This window comes from Phoca vitulina, unplaced genomic scaffold (assembly GCF_004348235.1).
Source record: "Phoca vitulina isolate PV1807 unplaced genomic scaffold, GSC_HSeal_1.0 scaffold5, whole genome shotgun sequence".
Taxonomy (NCBI): domain Eukaryota; kingdom Metazoa; phylum Chordata; class Mammalia; order Carnivora; family Phocidae; genus Phoca; species Phoca vitulina.
Window position 1 is genome coordinate 57409139 of NW_022589708.1, and position 23829 is coordinate 57432967.

General features: G+C 36.1%; 1 protein-coding gene across 3 annotated transcripts in view; it reads right to left on the reverse strand.

Annotated features, from left to right (window-relative positions):
* Positions 1 to 512: 512 nt before the first annotated feature.
* SUCLA2 (succinate-CoA ligase ADP-forming subunit beta) overlaps positions 513 to 23829 on the reverse strand; it is a 44438-nt gene continuing 21121 nt past the window's right edge. For all 3 annotated transcript variants that reach the window (XM_032403022.1, XM_032403025.1, XM_032403024.1), the window contains exons 5-11: positions 16587 to 16715; positions 13817 to 13955; positions 9726 to 9887; positions 9489 to 9631; positions 3894 to 4014; positions 3375 to 3463; positions 513 to 1294 (exon numbers count right to left, since the gene is read on the reverse strand). In XM_032403022.1, the coding sequence (XP_032258913.1) occupies positions 1220 to 1294; positions 3375 to 3463; positions 3894 to 4014; positions 9489 to 9631; positions 9726 to 9887; positions 13817 to 13955; positions 16587 to 16715 (858 nt within the window). In that variant the 3' untranslated portion in view covers positions 513 to 1219. The remainder of the gene's footprint in view (positions 1295 to 3374; positions 3464 to 3893; positions 4015 to 9488; positions 9632 to 9725; positions 9888 to 13816; positions 13956 to 16586; positions 16716 to 23829) is intronic.

The window sequence follows — 23829 nt, forward strand, 5'->3', positions numbered from 1 at the left end:
ACAGATAGTAAGTAGTGGAGTGAAGATTCAAACCAGACAGACCCGCTTTCAAATTCTGTGCTCATAATCACTATGCTATGCGACCCGTCATAGTATATATATCTGATCACATGTTAAGAACATCAAAATAGGTAAAAGTTCTCATATTCATCAGTATGGTTACATAGCCTACCACCTGGCTGGTATTTCCTTCCATGGTATTAAGACTGTTAATAGTTAAATATCAACTGTTCTGAGTAGTGAACAAAAGATTAATACACACATACATATACACACACACACAGAGGGACACAAAGGAAAACATGTTTTTTTTTTTTAAAGAAGGTACCAGAAGGTACACACATAAACATCAGAATTCAAGGGAAGTATCTATAGGTAGCTCCATAATATGTAATGTCATGCCCCAGTACATGATCTACAAATCGGTTCCCTGAAGATATTTAGTGCAATGATGAACACACCACCATCCACTGTGTTTACTTAAAAGAAAAAAGAAAAAACATTAATCCAAGTCACATTGGGAGATTTTTATTAACAAATTGACATTGTTAATTTTGTCTGCCAAGTCCTTAGTGAATATACCTTTATTTGATACAAACCTACCAGTTCTTATCAATACCACAGGATCAAGAAGACTTACAGTAATCAGTGTTTTATAATGATTAAAACAATGTTCAAATAACAAGTTACTTCACTGACATACTTAAAAGAATATTCTGGGGAGTGTTTGAAAGCTCTTTTTATAAATAGTAATTGATATATTTAGATAGGTATTTGGTGTCGAAGATAAACACTTCTTATATAAAACATTGTTTTAATACATTGCTCTACTAATGAGGCTAGTTATTAGATATAATATATTTCTAACACTAAAGAATAAAGCTTTATCTTCATATTTATTTTATTCATAGGACTCTTATCAACAAAGAATGTTGAATCTAACAATAAACTGGCATATTGCAAGTGACATTCTATAGAAGTGAAAAAGAAAGCTGCAATAAAAGAAACTAGATCACTGCATTATACATTCTTTATACAAACAGCCCACTCTGAACAGTAGAATTAAATGCAGACCAAATACTTTTGAAAGTTTTTGTGTCTAGCTGGCAATTACAATCTCCACACACTAAAGAGAAAAGGAACAATAATAATACAGAACACAGGATTTTTAATGATTATAGCACATTTAACACCTTCAGCCATCCACTAGGTTCTCCGATCAGATTGGCAACTGAAATTTCACATCCACTTGGGCTTGCTTGGCTAAGGTCACTATTTCAGAGAGTTTTACAACCTGAAAGGAAAAAACAAAGCATCTTTGTCTCTTATTTCCATGAAACCATAAAATCAGAACTACCAGTAAATGTGAAATTAATGCACATTCAATCTTTCTCACTTAAAACATCTGGGCTATACTGACATTGTTATAAATCACTTCACACTCACACAAGCATTTGCCACTCTTGAAAAGATTGTCAAATCTGAGACTCTTCATAACTCACACCTCAGTTCAATATCTTCTGATTTCATACACACACACACACCTCTTTTTTACTGCCTCAATTTTATCTGTTTTAAAGGCAGAAACAGTGCCTTATTTTGCACACAATGCAAAGCACGTCTAATCGAAGTCTGTTTAATAGTATGTATACAATCTTAACTTGCAATATCAGGATAGGAGCTTGGGTCTAGAAGTTAGTATTTCACTTTTTGTCAAGTTGAATTCCAATGCTGTATCTATAATCTGTCTGAGGATAACCAGCTGGTACCATACAAAAGATTAAAATGAAACATGTCTAACACCAAACACAAATTCAGCTTCTCTCTTGCCCAGGAGAGTAGTTAAGAAAAGGTTTCAAAGTTAGGCACCCTGGGTTCAAATCCCACTCTGATGTTTATGACATGTCATCTTGATGAATAAGTTAATTTATTTAGCCTCTGTTTCCACATCTATAAAAACAGAAATTATATAATCAAATATAATGACATAATACCTGAAAAAAAACTTAGCATTGCATGCACAATAAATAATAAGTGGCAGCAGTTGCTACTATCATATTATTATTAATATTGTCATAACTTCCATAATCTCAGTCAGTAGAAAAACACTGCAGTCACAATTTAAATCAACTGTTCACCTGTATCTTTCATGGTCTACTTGATCAAGATTTGATTGATTCTTCTACTTTTTTTTCCATGTCCACAAAGCACTTTTGCTCTACCATTCCCTCGCCCAAAATCTTAATTTAAACTCAGGACTGAGGGGCGCATGGGTGGCTCAGCGGGTTAAGCATCTGCCTTTGGCTCAGGTCATGATCCCGGGGTCCTGGGATGGAGCCCCACGGGTCAGGTTGGGCTCCCTGCTCAGCAGGAAGCCTGCTTCTCCCTCTCCCGCTCCCCCTGCTTGTGCTCCCTCTCTCGCTGTGTCTCTCTCTGTCAAATAAAAATCTTTAAAAAAATAAATTAAAAAATAAACTCAGGATTGAGTATAAATCTGTCACTAAAGTGCACTGATTTTTATTTACTAGTAAGTACTTTCCCAAAGTATGTCCCAAAGAAGGACATAAGACCTTTATTATTTTTATGAAATGATATCACATTAACTCAGCAAATCTCAAAAGCCTACTGCTGATTAAACCATACAGCCCCAGAGTATTCCATGAAATGACCATAAACAACGGTAGGAAAGAATCAAAAGTTCTCTTTTAAAAACACCTCTATGTCTACCATGGAGTGTGCTCCAAGACAGATTATTAAGTAAAAGAAATTAGGTAAAATATATGTTATCCTCATACAATGTGAGAAACTAGAGATTATATATATATGTATATATATATGTATGTGTGTATATACACACACGCACACACATATATTATTTGCTTATTATTTTAAAAAAGTGAAAGGATGAACTAAAAACTTCTTTAAAAAACTGGTTATGTGTGGGGAAGGAAGAAACAGGAGTAAGTATAAAACCTAGATTCTCTGAATATACCTTGCTTTAACCATGTAATATTTATATAAAACAAAAATTCCTTTAAAAATAAATAAATGAGGGGCACCTGGGTGGTTCAGTAGGTTAAGTGCCTGACTTCAGTTCAGGTCCCGATTTCAGGGTCCTGGGATTGAGCCCCACATCAGGCTCCCTGCTCAGCAGGAAGTCTGCTTGTCCTTCTGCTGCCCCCTACTCGTACTCTCTCTCTCAAATAAATCTTTTAAAAAAATAAAAATAAACTAACTTATATTCTAAAATGCACCAGCTAATATTGCCAATAATGAGTGTTTCTGCTAAATATTAGGAGCACTGAACCCCTTATACCTATCACCCATCTTACACACTTTGCAAATTTATCCTTAGATTAACGTAGCCTGTTTACCATTTTAGCAGCTTCATCCAAGTCATCACAAGCAAGAATTTTAAGTCCACTGTCTGTTATCAGTGCCTTAGCATCATCAACTCTTGTACCTGGAAATGATTTATGCAAATATAAAGGTGTTTTAAATATATGCACAAAATCATTTAAAATGTTGGTCACAATATGAAATTTCAACATAGGAGTACTTCCATCATTTAACATAAATGCTTCTAAAACCAAAGAAAATACTGTAAAAGTCTGGAGTTACCTCAGAAATATCTTGCCTTACCATGTCAATGGTAACTCAGGTAAGTCAGAATTTAAAACAAAGCACAACAAATAAATAACATACTAAATTATATACCAAGCAAAACCCATAATTTTGCCCCGATGTGAGAAATATTTTTTAAACCCACATTTTAAAAATTTCCTATTACATAAGATTTTCATTTAAAAGATAAAGCTATTTGAAAACTGTATTTTTTTTTTTTTAAACAATCAGAGTTCATGGAACAATTGCAAGATACCTTTTACACTCACCTTGTAACCGTACCACAATAGGTATTTTAATTTCCAAATCCTTTACAGCCATAACTATACCCTGTGCAATAACATCACACCGCATGATTCCTCCAAAAATGTTGACCAGAATAGCCAGTACCTGTGAATAAAACGGTTTTTGTAGATTAAAATCTAAAAGCAAGGAGTATGTGTCCTTCCTTCTCAAGAAAATACTAGTGTCTGTGCCTTATGATACAAATTAATTCCATGGTAATATTTTCCGGCCAGACCATCACATTCTCTGCAGCTCTCATCACTAAAGTTTATGCAGTCCACCACCCACCAGAACGCATTCTCCCCAACTTGGGTGATTTCAACACCTGGCTCATAGTCTCTTCTCTCCTAGCCCATATGAACAAGATTCCCTGATTCCATTTACTTGTTTTCTATTAAACATAGCCATTCACCAACACGACTGCCCCAGATCATGATATAAGATAACATTACATGCAAGATCTCCAATTTAATGTTTACCACCTATCATTCCTTCTTCATTTATCCCCATCATCTCAACCAAATTCTCACACAAAGCAGAACTTCAAAATCACTCAGCTTCTCCTGAATACCCACTCCTAGCTACACTTCACATCCAAACCTCAAGGCCTGTTTGGATCAGCATTCTTACATCATCACCGATGAATCTGAATCACTGTTCTTGTATCATTTCCCCCCAAAAAATCTTTTTTTTAAAAAGAAGTCTTATTAGTTCATTCACCAGAGCTTCCAACTAGTGAAATATAAATGTGTTACAGAAATACCAAGATATTGTTACCCTCTACCCATAGGGCAGCTAGGAAGGTTCTGGGACAGCTAGCACCTCTGGGCCAGTGGCCTCTGACCATAAGCAACCTTCTCCATCTACCTTCTATACCCCATTGAAATACCATTTTCTGTGAATGATACGACATTAAAAAGGTTGAAACACACTGAACTATACTATGCATTCCTTATCTTTACCAATAGTATTTCTAGACCTTTAAGAAATGAAAAAATAGACTAGAATTCACAATGACCTTGGCATGCACCCTCCTCCTTCCTGCGTCCCACCTCATTCTGGATAGCTTTGATATGTACCACAGGCATCATCCAACACTCTAGCCTTAAAGTTACTGGATCTCTACCATGTCACTTTTACCTCCAGTTCTTTCAACTAATGATCACCAACGCTAAATCCTTGACTTGACCAGAATGAATGTTTCTAGAATATCGAGTGTATAAATCCCACTCTCTGCTCTACCTCCTCTCCTTTTGCCTCTCACCTCCAACTCCATCAAACCCAGTCTTTTCCTCTTAAAAGCTTCTAGTCTCTCAACCTTGATCTAATCTCCCAGACTCTCAGCAGATCTGGTTTTCTTCACCACAGAGCCTGGAACCTGTGGCTCAGCATTCCAATGATACTGTCACCTGCATGCTTAATTCCTCCATGCCCATTCCTCTCAAGACCAGTCTGCCTCTGCCATCCCTTCAAATAATGCACTCTTGGATGATTCCAGTCAATCAGTTTACTCACTCCAACTTCAAGGAAGACCTAAAAAGTTTAAAACAACAACCACCCTGAAACATTAGCATAACCTAAAGAACAGTACAATAATGACTCTTCATCAACAATCCTTTCTTTAGTGGTCGGCCTCGTACCTCTCACTTTCCTCATAAGCCTCCTATCCCACTTCCAGCTCTCTAATTTTTAGATGTGATCTCCCTTTCTCCAATGATACCTCAAGGAAGGAGTTAACCTCCTCTCTAAAACTAATCTTACCACCTCATTACAACGTATCTCCTCCGGGTCTTCACTCTGTTAGCTAAACTCACTTTCTTCTTCATCCTCAAATCTCCTCTCTCTCTAGCTAGATACAGCTCATATTCTTGGTCTTCTAAACAAACAAGAAAGCAAACAGACACTAAACAGCTCTCCTCAACCCCACCCCCATTCGACTGCTACCACTATGTCCTCTATGTCCTTCTGTACCCTGGGGATGCCTGGGTGGCTCAGTCATTAAAGCCTCTGACTTTGGCTCAGGTCATGATCTCAGGGTCCTGGGATGGAGCCCTGTAGGGTGGGCTCCACACTCAGCAGGCGTTCTGCTTCTCCCTCTCCCTCTGCCCCTCCCCTGACTCATGCTCACGCACGCATGCTCTCTCTCACATAAAGAAGGAAGGAAGGAGGAAGGAGGAAGGAGGAAGGAAGGAAGGAAGGAAGGAAGGAAGGAAGGAAGAAAAAATACCCTGAAAGGATAATCTCTACTGGAAGTCTCTACTCCCTCAATTCCTGATCACAGTTGAACCCATTATAACCTGGTCTCTGCCCCCTTCTCCCCCTATTATTCTTGCTAGGGTTCCCAATCATTAATTCAGTCCTTACTCTACCTGATCACTCCTACAGATGGACACTGCTGCCTATCCCTTACTTCTCAAAACTCTACCTTGGCCTTGGATGTCATTGCTCTCTCCTAATCTCCAACTATCTATCAGTTTGTTCTTTCTCTCTTTTATTGGGTCTTCCTTCTCTCTTCAATCCTTCAGCTCCGGGGGTGGCAGGGGTTCACATTCTTGGTTTCAGCCTCTCACTCACATGGGTCATCTTACCAACTCCTAACAGTTCAACTTTTCTCAAAGTACTGAGGACTTTCTTAATATACATCCAACCATTACAAGAAGTATAGTATCCTTATAATCACCTGCTAGACAATCACCACAATCCAAGCTTAACACATTCAGTCAGAAATACCTATTTCTCTACTTTGCCTCTGACTACACAAAAGGCATTGCCACCCAATGATTCTCCCCAAACAAAAGTCCTAATGTTAACCTAACCAACCCTTCTCCATGGCCTCCCAACAAAAAGGAAAAAATGAATTTAATGATTCTATCTCAGACATGCCTTTAAATCGGGTTTCTTTGCTTTATTCTTACTGACACTACCTTTGTCAGGGACCTCTTCATATTTTTGCACAAGCAGGTGTAACAACTGAATTATCTCTCCGCCAGTGCCTCCCTCCTCTCCATTTCATCCTCTATTAACAGTTACCTTCTTTTTAAAAAATGTTAAATAAGGGGGCGCCTGGGTGGCTCAGTTGTTAAGCATCTGCCTTCGGCTCAGGTCATGATCCCAGGGTCCTGGGATCAAGCCTCACATCGGGCTCCCCGCTCGGCAGGAAGCCTGCTTCTCCCTCTCCCACTCCCCCTGCTTGTGTTCCCTCTCTCGCTGTCTCTCTCTGTCAAATAAATAAATAAAATCTTAAAAAAAAAAATGTTAAATAATAAATAAACAATAAACAAAAAGGTAAGGGATATATTTATATATATATATCCCTTTGTATGGACTAGGGTAAGGAAGTTAAAATCCAAACTCCCTAACTACAGATACAGAGATCTTTACAATGTGGTCTCAATTTGCCAACATTAATCATTCATTCCAATAATGCTGTATTCTTACACATAAGCATCTTACCATTCCATAAACACAGTGGTCTTTTTTGGACTCTATGTATCTTTTTTTAAAATTTTATTTATTTATCAGAGATAGAAAAAGAGAGACAGCACAAGAAGAGGGAGCGGCAGGCAGAGGGACAAGCAGGCTCCCCGCTGAGCAGGGAGCCCGATGCGGCACTCGATCCCAGGACCCTGGGATCATGACCTGAACTGAAGGCAGACGCTTAACCAACTGAGCCACCCAGGCATCCCTGGACTCTATATATCTTTGTATATTTTCTTCCTCTTGCCTAACTCACTCAATTTCTCAAGACAGTTCAAGGAATCATTCATTCAGTGAAGGCCTCCCTGATTCTCCTACTTGTTACCAGCTCTGACTTCTGTTCTTCCACAATACTACATGTAGTTTATCATCCCAGTCAGACTATAAATGTCTTGAGCAAAGTAACCATGTATTCCCAAATCCAAGTACAGTGTCCAACACAAAGAGACATAATAAGTATACAGCTACTTCAATGCTATCCATGTTGTCTCCAAGGGTTCCTGGCCTGTTTCCAACTCCAATGCCCTTCCTGTCAGTCCACAACATGGAAATTCTTCATACGCTTTTCTCCATTCTTGTACCTAGACCCTAAAAGCCATACTTAGAAAAATAATTAGAATTCTAGTTCACCTTAGTAAGTACTCAACAGTTAAATAATTAGCTAATACTCTGCTTTTAGAGCTTATGCCAAAAAAAGCTATAGAAATATAGTTCCAGTAAGATTTGTTTATTTTCTGAATAGTTATTAAACAAGGAAGATAAAGCACTTTTATTTCTCATTTCAGTTCAATGCTTTTTGTAAAACGAAACATGGCAAATAATTCTAGAGGCTCAAAAAGTGGTAAAACAGATTTTTTAAAAACAATTCTAGAGTCTAACATCATAAGTAAAAAGGTACATTGTCAGCAGCATCAATAATAAATACTTATTAATGACCTCTGTATGCACTGAGCACTATGCCAGCCACAGGAAGAGGCAACAGTGAGTAAGAAATGCTCCTTACCAATGAGGAATTCTCAGTTCTGAATTCAGTAAAACTAGTTCCACAGAAGCCACTATCTTATTTTTCCACAAGTCTTACAAAACTCACAATGGCCATATAGTAGATATACTTCTTTAAAAAATGATTGATAATTGGGGTGCCTGGGTGGCTCAGTCATTAAGCGCCTGCCTTCGGCTCAGGTCATGATCCCAGGGTCCTGGGATCGAGCCCCACATCGGGCTCCCTGCTCGGAGGGAAGTCTGCTTCTCCCTCTCCCACTCCCCCTGCTTGTGTTCCCTCTCTCTGTGTCTCTCTCTGTCAAATAAATAAAATATTTTTAAAAAATGATTGATAATATTGAACATCTTTTGGATCATGATGCTTCACATCCCTTGTATTCTGATAATCACTTATAAAATCATAGTTCTAACTTATGGCCTATCTACATATGAAAGATTCATGCAAACATTAAAATGAGTGTTTTAGAAGAACACCTTAGTGAATGCAAAAAGTGGTTCAAGATATGCTAGCCAAAAAACTCAAACTATGTGTTTTGAAAGATATATATTTATGAATGGGTGAACTAGATGGCATGTGAATTTTATCTTAATAAAGTTGTTTCTATAAAGATATATATGTAAACAGAAAGAGAGAAAGACAGGGAATGTGAGTGTGTGTGTGTGTGTGTGTGTGTGTAATATACAAGCATTAAGAAGTCAAAAAAATGATCAAGTCAATAGTAACAAAAATTATCTCTAGATAGCATTAAAGGTAATTTTAATTTTCTTCTTTGTAGCTTTATAGATTTTCCAGATCTCTGGGCTTTTGTGGTCAACTACCATCTCCAGCCGTTTTCCACAGGAATGGCTCCCATACCAGATCACTACCATTTATAGTATTACCTAATACCATCTAATATATCTTCATCTTGTTTTCTAAATTACAGTGGGAAACTTTACCTTTTTTTCTAGTTAACTTTTATTGCATCGATTTCAGTAACTTTTTCTAAACTAGTTAGGTCTTCTGAAATTTAATGCTCTACTACTGTAATGACCACATCTACTAATTAATCAAGTTACTTCTCGTCATTCAAATTCTAAAACATAAGCCCTGCCCTTACCTTTTTATCTGAAGTGATAAGCTTGAATGCTTCTGTTACTTGATGGACTGTGGCACCACCACCAACATCAAGAAAGTTCGCTGGAGTGCCTCCATGAAGTTTTATTATATCCATTGTGGCCATAGCCAAACCAGCACCATTTACTGTCAAGAGGGAAAATGACTTGTATAAACAACAAACACAAAGAAAATAAATTAAGTTCAGCCAACCCAACTTTAACATAACAATACATGGTACCTAGACAGCCTATATTTCCATCAAGGCCAATGTAGTTGAGATTTGCCTTAGCTGCACCTTTCTCCCGTTCATCTTCCTGGGTCCAGTCCTGTAAGTCAAAGATTTTCTTCTGGCGATAGGCTGAATTAGAATCAAAATTGATCTTTGCATCCATGCACAGCACTTTGAAGGAAAAAAAAGAAAGTGATCTTAATTTCAAAACAAACACAATAAACCATCCAATAATCAAATGTTCTCAGTTTAGGGGAAAAAGGTTTTGTTACTTATTGAAAGTATTTCAATTTATGTTCACAATGTATTCAAATTGTTTATTAAAAAAGAATATTTGGGAATTAAAACTGCTCATCAAAGTTACTAGTTCTACATTCATCCTAAGCAAATGATAACAGATAAAGAGGGGAAAAAAAACCACTTCAAAAACACTCAAAATTTGTTTTAAAATTACCAAAAACTAACCAGCCAAGCACCAAGCTATCCCCCTTCACATGCACCCTGGACCCCACTGCCTCTTACCTACTTAAGGACGTTGTTCCAGCAATTCTATCATTCCTGCATTATAAACTGCCTCCCCTTTTGCCACTGGCTAAATCCCAATGATGTGCAAAAATGCTGTTATTTCTCCCACCATAAAAAAGCAGAAAAAAAATATTTTGCCACCTCTTCCCCCTTACTCTTCTCTTCAAATACAGCAAAAATTCTTGAAAGAGTTGTCTGTTTAAATCAAGCATCAGCAAAAAACCACTATGGCTCAGGGGTCCGATTCAGCCTATGCCTATTTTGCATTACCTGTGAGCTAAGAAAGGGTTTCACATTTTTATATATTTTGAATGGGTTGTGAAGAAAGAAGAGAAAAGGAAGAAGGAGAAGAACAAGGATATGAAGAAAAGCAGCAGGAACTAAGACCATATGTGGGCCACAAAACCTAAAATATTTACATCTGCCAACCACTTTGCCTAAACTCATCGCACAAATTTTTCCTCCCACCATCCTCCCTTAAATCCACTCTAATCAGGTTTTACCTCCAGCACTCTACCAAAATGGCTAATATGAAGGTTACGTATCCCAACTTCATCTTTCAGTGCTTTATCCCTTCCTCACTCCAATTAACTACAACATTCTCCTTGCTATCCCTGAAGGCTACCCAACACAAGAGATAAAATTTGAAGTCCAGCTAAGTTAACTACTAATAACAACAAAAAATCAACACTCTTTCAGAGGAAGATAAAAGAATTATGTCTCTATACCGTAGCTCCCAAAATATCCAGTATACAACTAGATCAGTGAAGGAAAAACAGGAAAATATGACCACCGATAAAGAGAAAAAGCAGTCAAGAAGACCCAAACCCAACACAACCCAGATTTGGAATCAGAGGACTCCGAAAGCTCTTTTAAATATGTTTAAGGATTTAAATGAAAATATGGCCATAATAAAAGACCAGATAGGTACCTCAGTAGAAAATAAAACTATCAAAAGGAGCCAAATGGAAAATCTAGAACTAAAAAGTACAATACCTAAAATGAAAAATTCACTGGCTGTGCTTAACAATGTATTAATTGGAGATGGGTCAATGAACCTGAACCTGAAGACAGATAAACAGAAGTTACCCAATCTGAAAAAAAAAGTGACCTGTTAGACAGCAAGAAGTTACCTAACATGTGATACTGGAAGGAGAAAGGAAGGAGAATGGGGCAGGAGAAAATATCTGAAGTGATGAAAAAAGCTTCCTTTGAGTACTGTAATAGGCTGAATAATGGCCACCCAAAGATAAACAGGTCCTAATACATAAGAACCTGTGAATGTTACCTTGTATGTTAAAATTTTTACAGATGTGATTAAAATAAGGATCTTAGAAGAAGATTATCCTGGTTTATCTTGAAGGGCCCTAAATTACATCACAAGTATCATTATAAGAGAGAGGCAGAAACTAGAATGAGGCGGCCACAAATCACAGAATGCCGTAAGAAGTTACAAAAGGCAAGGAATGGAGGCTTCCCTAGAGCCTCTAGAGGGAGCACCTTGAATTCATGTAACACTGATTTTGGGAGATTAAGTACCTGTTGTTTTAAGCTACCTAATTTGTAGTAATTTGCTATAGAAGCCACAGGAAACTAACACAGTTACCAAAAGACATCAACAGAAAATTTGCAGTCTACTGAGGAAAATGTATGCCCAATAAACATGAAAAATTCTCAACATCACAAGTAATCAAAGAATTGAAAAATAAATTAAGATACCATTGCCTGATTATTAGTTTGACAGAGTTTAAACCCAATATAAAACTCACTTCTGGCACAAGTAGGCAATGAAATGGACACTGTGTATGTTAGAACAACTTTTCCAGACAACAATCTGGCAAAATACATCTCAAAATGTTATTATCCTGACCCAATAATCAAACATATGTGAAAATATTACTCTTCTTTGACCCAAAAATTCTAAGAATCTATACGAATCAAGACTGCAAATATTTATATACAAATAATATATAAGCCTTTAAAAACTGAAAAATATTTAACATCAAAATATTCTATTATATAGTTTTAAGTTTAAAAAAGGACAGATACAAACTGAATAGACAATATGTTCCCAATTAGAGATTGAAATGAACTACTAAAATATTAAAATGGTGTTAGGTAATGAGGTTATATGAGTTTTTTCCAACCTATCGATATTCCTTGGTGCAAATTTTCTAAAATAAATATACAATGCTCTTAATCAGCAAAGAAAAATAACTCCTTCAAAATATATAGAAATGCATACAAAGAAGAGAAACTAAATACAAAGGGAAAAAATGGTTTTTAAGAGAACAAAGACATTCTCTTAGCAAGAGAATATGGCTGCAGAATTCCACAGCTGAAAATAATTCAGGAATCTTGCTTTCAATGTTATTATTACATAAGGAAAAAAAAGAAATACCTGTTTTATACAAATAATTCTCCTTCACTGAACATCTCATTTTTAAAATGTGCCTTTACCCTTTCTAAAAAAATTTTTTTTTTAGTTTTATAAACTACCTGTATGATCAAAAGAGAATTTACTCATTCTTTATACAACCATATAAATGACCAACCAAAAATCAATTTGTATAATAAAGAATATAACTAATTAGAAGTATAAAAGTGAAAGAGGATCTACAAATGCTTAAGAGATTACAATGTCCAAAGTGACTTGAAACAAAATCCAATAACAGTAATAAAAGTAATTAATATATGATCAAGAAAAGGGAGAAGGGGTAACTGGGTGATGGGCATTAAGAAGGGCACATGATAAAAAAAAATTAAAAAAAAAAAAAGGGCACATGATGTGATGAGCATTGGGTGGTATATGCAACTGATGAATTATTGAACACTACATCTGAAACTAATGATGTACTGTATGTTGGCTAACTGAATTTAAATAAAAAATAATCAAGAAAAACTTAAGCTACAATAATGCAACTTATATTTTTAAAATAACTATACATGGAAAGTGTGATAATTCAGAATCTTTAAACACTTACAAAAGAAAAGGTGTCAAAGTGACAAGCTAATCTTATTTCCCTGGTGGATAAAACTATTAAAAGGACTCAAGTAACAAAGTCTACCCTTTGTAATAATAAAGATCCATGATGACTCTAAAGTCTGAAACTTGTGGGAGACTAAAACGGCTACTTCCCATAACTACAGCCATTACTCACTACCACACTGGATACTCTAATCAGCACTGCCCAAAAGGACTTTCTGCAATGACAGCAGTATTCTGTATGTGTGCTGCCTAATGTGATAGCCACACGTGGCTACTGAGCAGCTGAAATGTGACTAGTTCGATTGAGGAATATTTTAATCATACATCATTTTAATTAATTTTAATTGCCACATGTGGCTAGTAACCCCCATACTGTACAGTGCAGCATTAACCCCCCCGTGTGTACAAAAATATATAAAGTGTTTATTTTAATAGGTATCTTTAATATTTGTTCACATTCATTCTATTTACTATAAAATAAGTTTCTACATAGGAGTGAGTTCACTCCCTTATGAGTTCAACTTCCTTAGTGAAACATATGATTGGTAAATACATCATTAATGTTTGATAAAAAAAGATACCTTACCAGTTCCATCTGAATCCTCTACCATTGGATTTATTTCTACCATAGTTGCATCATATTTCAGGAAAAGGTTGTAAAGCTTGACCATATTTTCTGCCGCAGAATCCACAATATTAGGTGGAAATCCCATCTTCTGTGCAAGCTGAAATTCATTTGTCTCTTTATTATAGTATAGGTATGTTGCATCTATCCAATCAACATTAAATTCTTATAAATAAAAAACCTTATTATTTATCATTAAAATGATAAGCATGAATCATTTGTAGTCAAACATGAATGACTCAAATAGCAGCTACTATTACTAAATGGTTAAACAAAACTTTTTATTCAAAATTCTCACAAGGCAAGTAGTATGCCCGTTTTATAAATGAGAAAGAAATTCAGAGAGGTCAAGTGACTTGCCATTTGCCTAGATTCCAGTTCCAGTGTTTATTCCATAGCCTCCATACTGCCTCTAAGCCTTATGGCAAACCTAAACTGGAAGAAGAGGCTTATATTTTATTAAAATGACATATAAAAGGCAGACTGACAATCCCAATGGTCCAAATGATAGCAGAAATACTAAATCACCTGATTTTACCTTTTAGGTAATTGATGAAGAATGTCTACCAAGCAGAGGACACATTCAGTCAAACCAGTATAACTGCATTCATTCAAAAATCTACAGAGTACCTGATGTAAGTGAAGCCCAAAAGATATAGGTACTTAAGCTTCCAATCTAATAGAAGAGTTTACAGTCTTGAGCAGAAATTCCTAACTAGATATACCTGAAGAGCTTTTTATTTTTTATTTATTTATTTATTTTTTAAATACATATCCCAAGTTCCCAACCCAGCAGTTCCAGTTCACAAGTTCTACAGTGGACCAAGCCATCCACAATTTTTGAAGTTCCATAAGCAATTCTGAACCACTGGTACAGAAGCTACATGTTTATATGCTTATTCTAACTGCTACCACTGCTCAAAAACACGATGGAGGACATTCACCTCTTTTCCAACTGCTGTCTAAGGCTGCAATACATTTTTACAGAAAATCTTAAATTCTTTAAGGGTGAATATGGTTTTTGTAAAAAATCAAATGCCAATAAAGTAGATAATCAAGCTAAGAAATGTCATTTTCAACTAAAAGTTATTTCAGGGGCACCTGGGTGGCTCAGTCGGTTAAGCATCTGCCTTTGGCTCAGGTCATGATCCCAGGACCCTGGGATCGAGTCCTGCATTGGGCTCCTGGCTTAGCAGGGAGCCTGCTTCTCCCTCTGCCTGCCGCTCCCCCTGCTTGTATGCTCTCTCTCTCTGACAGATAAATAAATAAAATCTTAAAAAAAAAAAAAAAAAAAAGACTTATTTCAAATAAAGAATAAGAAATAAATGAGAAATAATGAAATTTTATTTCATTAAGGAAGATTTTCACCAGGTCATAATCCACCATTTTAGATCTAAACATTTGAGAATTACGACAGAATTCTGATCAACCCAGAATGACATTAATTTACCAAATGCTATGCTAGGTACTATTTCTGTTCATCACTCAAAAAGCTATAATCTTAGTAGATTATGCCTTCAAGTAGTCTTGTAAATCAAGTATTCTTTCTCATCTAAATTTAACCGTCCAGTCATCACTCTTACATAACTACCTAATGAATCGAACCTCTGTCCCATTTAAAGATTTATACCATTCTTTTGCCTAACTGACATTATCAGAGTAATTTCTCTATCTCCTTTAAACCTTTGTGCCAGTCAAAAATTCCTATTCTACTGTACTTCAATATCATAAGCTTATTTTGACATAGTTTCCCACTAATAGATGGTAATTTCATTCAAACTTTAATATTCAAACTTTTCTTTTAAGATGGGTCACTTATTTTTCATACCCAAACTAAACAATTTAATTCAATAGCAGTATTACCAACCTTACCAAGCAACTCTCACAGGCCATGGTATTAAACTTCATGGTTGGGCTTTTTTTTTTTTTTGGCAGGGGGGGGGAAGGGGGGAAAAGGGGGGGGGGGGGGGGAGAAGCACACAAAAAGGACTATACAGAATACTAGTTAAATTGTGGGCAAAACTTATTCTGTATGTGCAGACACTAAAAGTCCATCGCTTTCATCAGGTTCTCAAAAGCACCCATAAACCCCCCCAAAAATAAAATCACTGATCTATCACAGGGATATATAAGACAGTGTCCCTACCTTTCCATACAATTTTACAGGAAATAAAGGGGAGGCTGACACATATTAAATGCCACCATGGGGATGTAAAATCCAGACTATGATAAACAATAAAGTATAATCACCCCAGTGTCTTCAACAAATGAAAGAAGATGAAGAGAGTGAGGGAAAGAAAACCTCTAAATTAGAAAAAGACCTATGAGACAATAACCAAAAGCAATGAAAGACCTTAAATGGATCCCAACTCAAACAAATTTAAAAGAAAAAAAATGAAAAACTTGAGACAAGGGAATGTGAATGGCTAGGTAAGTAAGTAATGATATTAAGGAATTATTATTAGTTTTACTAGGTATAACAATGGTAGAGTGCCTATTTTAAAAGAATCCTTACCTTTTAAAGACAAGTAATGAAATATTTATGGAAAGAAAGGAAATAATGTAGATACTTCTAAAAGTTTCAATTTCAAACAAGATATTAAAAAAAATTTTGAGTGTCAGGCATGTTAAGTTTTGTCAATCACTTCACTAATTCTCTCTCTTTTTTTTTTTTTTAAGTATTACAATTATCCAATAAAGCTAGACAGAAATTTTTCAGAATACAACATACCCGGACAGCTTGTTCCTTCTTGATGCCTTCTACAATATCAATAGGTTCTTTAACTATGGCCTCAGGAGTCTCAGCAGCAACATCTTCAATGTTGACACCACCTTGAGAACTTCCTATTAATACAGGACCCTAGCAAGAGGGGAAACAGACAAAACATCCAGATTTTATTTTGGACCCTTCAATAAAATGTTAAAACCTATTTATGCACACTATCAGACTTAGGCATCTATCAATCCCCACTCCTATTTTTAAATTTCCTCGAAAATTTCTCCTTATACCTCCTGCACAGTGCCCCTTTATAAGCATTCATTTGAAATAATGGAAAAGAAGTAAAAAGGAGACAATAGTTCACCTGTGGAGGAAAAACATTCAAAATAAACATAAAACTTATACCAAATAAGTTAATATAAATACCTATATATAAAATATAACCTGTGCACTTTTCTTAAGAACTGAAGGGCAATTAAAGTATTATTTAAAGAACATTTTTAAAAATCATTAAAAAAGATACTGATATTTAAAAAGGAGAGTCTAATGAATTAAAGTTGAAGATTTTATAAGCTCTAGCCCTACTGCAAGTTAGTAAAAAAGAAAGTTACCTACCTTGAAACAATAGTTCTGGCTATTATCATCAACAATATAAGAAGGTAAGATGTAAATAGTAAATAATTAAATTAACTTTTAAGTCATCTAAAATCAATCAAGAAAAAAACCTTAGAGCAAAATAATCTAATAGATTTGTTAATTTGCGCACAAAACTGGAAATACTCTTAACATGCAAAAACAAGGAAGTGGTAAAACCATATTACTGAAGACTATTTAATGATATAGGAAAACTATCTCAGTAGTGTTACGTGGGAAAAAAAGGATATAAAACTCTAGATTCTATTCTCAATTGTGTGGGGTTTTTTAACATAAAGTATGTTTAAAAGTGTACCCATTCACTAATCACACAAACTAAAAAAAAAGATGGGAAAACATTAAATGATAAGACTTTTATTATTCTGTGTCACTATTCCACCCCCCCCAATTTTTTTTTTACAGTGAACATAGTATTCTTAATCGGGGAGAGGGGTGACTTTCATGGGAAAAAAGCAAAAACAAAAACAAAAGACTATTTTCACTTTTCTATCCCAGCAACTAGTGTTTCAGTAACAAACTCATTTTAAGACATAATGTAAAGGAATAGTATTATATTCATTACTGTCTGGAGAACAAAACAGTCCTTCAAATCCTCAAAGTAAGGCAATAGCCAAGAGGAAAAGAAATAACCTATTACTTTTTTAAGAGAATTAACTGTTACTTAAGTGAAAAAACAACTTAAAAAATCGTACCAGCCTCCATGGAGAAAAACTGGGTGGCTGAGAAACAGGTGGGTGGGAGATTTATACTTCCTTGTACATCTTCATACCCTTTAAATTTTATATTATGTGATTAGATTGCAATATGCATGTGTAATAAAGAATTTGGCTGGCCTTTGTCCCCAGTGTCTGGACAACCTTTAAACCTTCCACTACATCTGACAGTTTATGCTAATGAAGTGACTCATGGTGCACCCCTAGTATTACAAAGGAGATGACTCAGGTAGGCCACAGGCCAGGACAGAAAGACAAACACTGATTACAGCTTTGGAGTTTTGAGCCACATGATATCTGCCCACCCTTCTGGGAGGAAAGGGGGCTTGGAGATTAAGCTCAACCAAGTGGCCAATGATTTAATCAGTCATGCCTACTTAATAAAGCACCCCCCCAAAACTATGGACATCAGCATCAGCAAGATGGTAGAATAGGAAGCCCTAAACCTCATCCTCCCACAGAAACACTAACTTAACAATATATGATCTGAATTTTTATTCCCTTCTATGAGAATAAATCTCTTTATGAGAATGCCAGAAACCAGTTAGGAAATTGTAGTACCTTAAGTTCAAATGCAATGAAACAGGTAAGAAAAGCCATTTCATTTCATCCAAGGCAGCCCCCCCCCCCCCAGGCTGACACAGCTAAAGATCAAGAGAAATAGCCCAATGCCCTGTTTCTTCCTTGGGAGGGAAAGGGGGAAGTAGAATGCATCTCTAACATTCCTACTTTTCAGGGGGCTACAAAGCAACTGGTTTCTGTCTCACCTGACTTGGAGGACTGACTAGGAAAAGCATACTCTAATTGGTGGTGCAGGGGAGACATGACACAACTGAGAACACAAGAGAGCTCAGCATCTTGGGATGCTGTAGAACTTGTAATATTGCAGAAAGAAGTCAACACAGCTCCCAAAAGTTGGGAAAAAGCACCCAGCTCAGGGACTTTTTTTTTTAACAACTCAAGGAACTAGAAAAAAGACCTAAACCCAAAGTTAGCAGAAAGAAGGAAATAATTAAGATTAGAGCAGAAATAAAATAGAAAATAGAAAAAATTAATAAAACTAAGAGTTGGGTTTTTTTAATTTAATTTTATTATGTTATGTTAGCCACCATACATCATTAGTTTTTGATGTAGTGATCCACAATTCATTGTTTTCGTATAACATCCAGTGCTCCATGCAGTATTAAGAGCTGGTTTGCTGAAAAGATCAACAAAATTTATAAACCCTTAGGTAGACTAAGAAAGAAAGAAAAAACTCAAACAACAAAAATTAGAAATGAAAGAGAAGATATTACAAATGGATGCCACAGAAATAAAAAGGGTCATTCGAGTCTACTATGAACAATTACATGCCAACAAATTGGATAACCTAAAAGAAATGGAAAAATACCTAGAAACAAATCAACCAAAAATGAGTCCTAAAGCGGAAAAAAAAAATCTGAATAGAATAAACATATTACAAGTAAGGAGATTAAATCAGTAATTAAAAACCTCCCAATAAAGAAAAGCCCTGGACCAAAGCGCATCACTGAAGAATTCCACCAAATATTTAAAGAACTAACAATAATCCTCAAACTTTTCCAAAAAACTGAGGAGAGGGGAACACTTCCAAACTCAGTGAGACCAGCATTAATACCAAAATCAGACAAAGATACAAGAAAACTACTAACCACTATCTCTGATGAATACTGATGCAAAAACTCTCAACAAAACATTAGCAACCAATTTCAGTAACACACTAAAAGGATTAAAAATCATGAATAAATGGGATTTATTCCTGGAATGCAAGGATGGTTCAACATACACAAATCAAAGTAATTCACCATATTAACAGAATCAAGTTTTTGATGCAGAAAAAGCATTTGAAAAAAATTCAGTATCTTTTTATAAAAACACTCAACAAATTAGTAATAGAAAGAATTACCTCAACATAATAAAGCCATATATAAAAAACCCACAACCAACATACTCAATGGCAAACAACTGAAAGCTGCCTTCTATGATCAGGAAAAAAGGCAAAGATGCCCACTCTTGCCACTTTCTTCAACATAGCATTTGGAAGTCCTAGCCAGGGCAATCAGGCAAGTAAAAGAAATAAAAGGCATACAAATAGGGAAGGAAGAAGTAAAATTACCTCTGTTCACAGATAACATGATCATGTATATAGATACCCTAAAGAACCCACAAAAAACTTTAAGAACTACTAAATGATTTCAGCAAAGTTACAGTATACAAAAATCAACACACAAATATGTCTTGCATTTCTATATACTAACAGTGAACAATCTGAAAAGGAAATTAAAAAAATGATCCCATTTACAACAGCATCAAAAAGAATAAAATAAACTTAGGATAAACTTAACCAGAAAGATAAAAGACTTGTACACAGAAAATGATAAAACAGTGCTAGATGAAACTGAACAGGACACAAACAGAAAGATATCCTGTGTTCATGGATTGGAAGACTTAATACTGTTTAAATGTCCAATACTACTGAAAGCAATCTACAGATTAAACGCAATCCCTACTGGCACATTTTCCCAGTACAACCTTTTTTCCATCATCCATTTTCTGCAAAAACAGAAAAAAACCTTAAAATTCATATGGACTCTCACAGGACTATGAATAGCCAAAATTATCTTGACAAAGCAAAACAAAGCTAGAAGCATCATACTTCCTGATTTCAAACATATTACAAAGCTACAGTAATCAAAACAGTATGGTTCTGGCATAAAGATAGACATATAGACCAATATAACAGACTAGAAAACCCAGGAATAAATCCCCATGTATATGGTCAAATGATCTCTGACAAATGTGCCAGGCTACACAATGGGGAAAGGATAGTCTTCAAAAAATGGTGTTAGGAAGGGACGCCTGGGTGGCTCAGTCGGTTAAGCACCTGCCTCCAGCTCAGGTCATGATCCCAGGGTCCTGGGATCGAGTCCCGCATCGGGCTCCCTGCTGTGCAGGGAGCCTGCTTCTCCCTCTGCCTGCTTCTCTCCCTGCTTGTGCTCTCTCTCTCTGACAAATAAATAAATAAAATCTTTAAAAAAAATGGTGTTGGGAAAACTGAATATCCACATGCAAAATAATGAATGTGGACCCTTACTTTACACCATATACAAAAATTAACTCAAAATGGATTAAAGACCTAAATGTAAGAGCTGAAACTGCAAAACTTCTAGAAGACCTTGGATTTGGCAATAATTTCTTGGCAATATTTCTTTGGCAATAATTTTCTTTGCCCAATTTAAAAATGGGCAAAGGACTTGAATAGACATCTCTCCAAAGATGTAGGTCTTCATCAGCTTAGGATAGTATAAAACAAAATGCAGTAAACTGGGTGGTTTAACAACAGACATTTATTTCTCACAGTTCATGGTTCACACCCATACTAATCTCCTTATCAAATGGTTAGTCAGCCACATCCTTCATATTCTTTCCCAAATAGCTTTCTCACTTTTTGCAGTATAGGCAGACTGAGAATTTTCCAGATCTTTAAATTGATTCCTTTTTGCTTAGATTAACAATTCCTTCTTCATTTCTCTTTTCTCACATTTTACCAATAAGCAGTCAGAAGGAACCAAGCTGCTCCCTCAGTGCTTTGCTTTAAAATCTCCTCAGCTAAACATTCATCCCTCTGAAGTTCTACCCTCCACAAAACACTAGAACATAAACACAATTCAGTCAAGTTCTTTGCCACTTTTTAACAAGGATCACCTTTTTTCCATCATTCTTCGTTTCAGTCTGAGACCTCAAAAGAATGGTCTTTACTATCCATATGGATATTTCTACCAACATTCTATTCATGGTTATTTATATATTTTCTAAGAAAATGGAGGTTTTCTCTATAGCTCTTTTCTTTCTGAGCGCTTTTCTTTCTGACCAGAATCACCTTTAACAATCCCTTTATGATAATCCCAGCTTTTTCTACCACATACCTCAGAACTCTTCCAGGTTCTATCCTTTACCGAGTTCCAAAGCCACTTCAGTGTTTTTATGTATTTGTTATAGCAGCACCCCACTTCACAGTACCAACATCACCTCACCTAAACCTAATTACCAAAGGCCTCACCTCCAAACATCATCACATTAGGGGATAGAGCTTCAACATATGAATTGGGGTGGGAGATAAACCTCAGTCCATAACAATAAACAAATAGCCAACACGTATAAGAATGGGTACTCATTATCATTAATTATTAAAGAAATGCGAATCAAAACCACAGTGAGATATTACCTCACACCCATAAGGGATAATTTCTGTAAAAAAAAAAAAAAAGGCATTGGTGGATGTGGAGAAATTGGAACTCTTGAACTCTGTTGGTAGAAATGTAAAATAATGGAGCCACTGTGGAAAACGGTGTAAGGTTGCTCAAAAAATTAAATACCATATTATCATACAATCCAGCAATCCCACTTCTAGGTATATCCAAAAGAATTGAAAACAGTATCTCAAACAGATTATCTGCATACCCACATTAACTGCAACATTATTCAAAATAGCCTAGAGGAAGAAACCTGAATGTTCATCAACAGACAAAAAATAAAGAAAATAAGAAAAACTGTATATACATACAATGGAATATATTTAGCCTTTTAAAAAAAGGAAATCCTGGGGGCACCTGGGTGGCTCAGGTCATGATCCCAGCGTCCCACGATCGAGCCCCGCATCGGGCTCCCTGCTCGGCAGAAAGCCTGCTTCTCCCTCTCCCACTCCCCCTGCTTGTGTTCCTGCTCTCACTCTCTCTCTCTCTGTCAAATAAATAAATAAAATCTTTAAAAAAATTAAAAATAAAAAAAGGAAATCCTGACACATGCTACAGCATGAACCTTGTAGACAATAAACACTAAGTAAAATGAACCAGTCACAAAAAAAGATAAATACTGCATGATTCCACGTACATGACGTTTAACTGTAACTAAAAAAATCAAACTCTTAAAAACAGAAAGTAGAATGGGGATTGCCGGGCACTACAAAAAGTGGTAGAAGGGGAATTGCTCAATGGATATAGTTTCATTTTTGCAAGATGAAAAAATTCTAGGGATCTGCTGCACAACAATATGCATAAAGTTAACACGATTGTACTGTATACTTAAAAATGGTTAAGATAGTAAATTTTATTATATATTTTTGACCACAATTTTAAAAAAAAGAAAAAACAACTCTAGACAAGAAACTTGATGAGCTCCTGTGGCTGGCAGTATTCTTTCTGTGCACTGTCATGTATCAATATTCCAGGAGAGTGACATGTACCTGAGGACAATGGAAACTTTATGTTTGGAACTCTCCCAGATCTTGCCCTGTGCGTCTTCATTTGGCTGGTTTTGATTTGTGTCCTTTGGCTATAGTAAAACTGTAATCATAAGTATAGTATTTTCCTAAGTTCTGTGATTCACTCTAGCAAATTATTAAACCTGATGGGGCACTAGGAACCCCCAAATTTGTAAGCAGCTATTAAGCATACAGGTTACCTGGGGAACCCCAAACTTGAGGCTGGTAAGTGAGCACAAGCCATGTGGAGGCCTGTACCCTTAACCTGTGAGGTTTGGCCCAAGTCTGGATAAATGGTATCAGAACTCACTATAATATACGCAGATAAAATTTTTTTTTTAAGATTTTATTTATTTGACAGAGAGAGAGAGCGAGAGAGGGAACACAAGCAGGGGGAGCGGGAGAGGGAGAAGCAGGCTTCCCGCCGAGCAGGGAGCCTGATGCAGGGCTCAATCCCAGGACCCTGGGATCATAACCTGAGCCGAAGGCAGACGCTTAACGACCAAGCCACCCAGGCGCCCAGCACAGACAAAATTTTTAATGAAAGAATTCATTGTGCCTCCTGAGACTAAAGAGAAAAATAGCAAGCTAAAGAGAAATGTTTGAAATT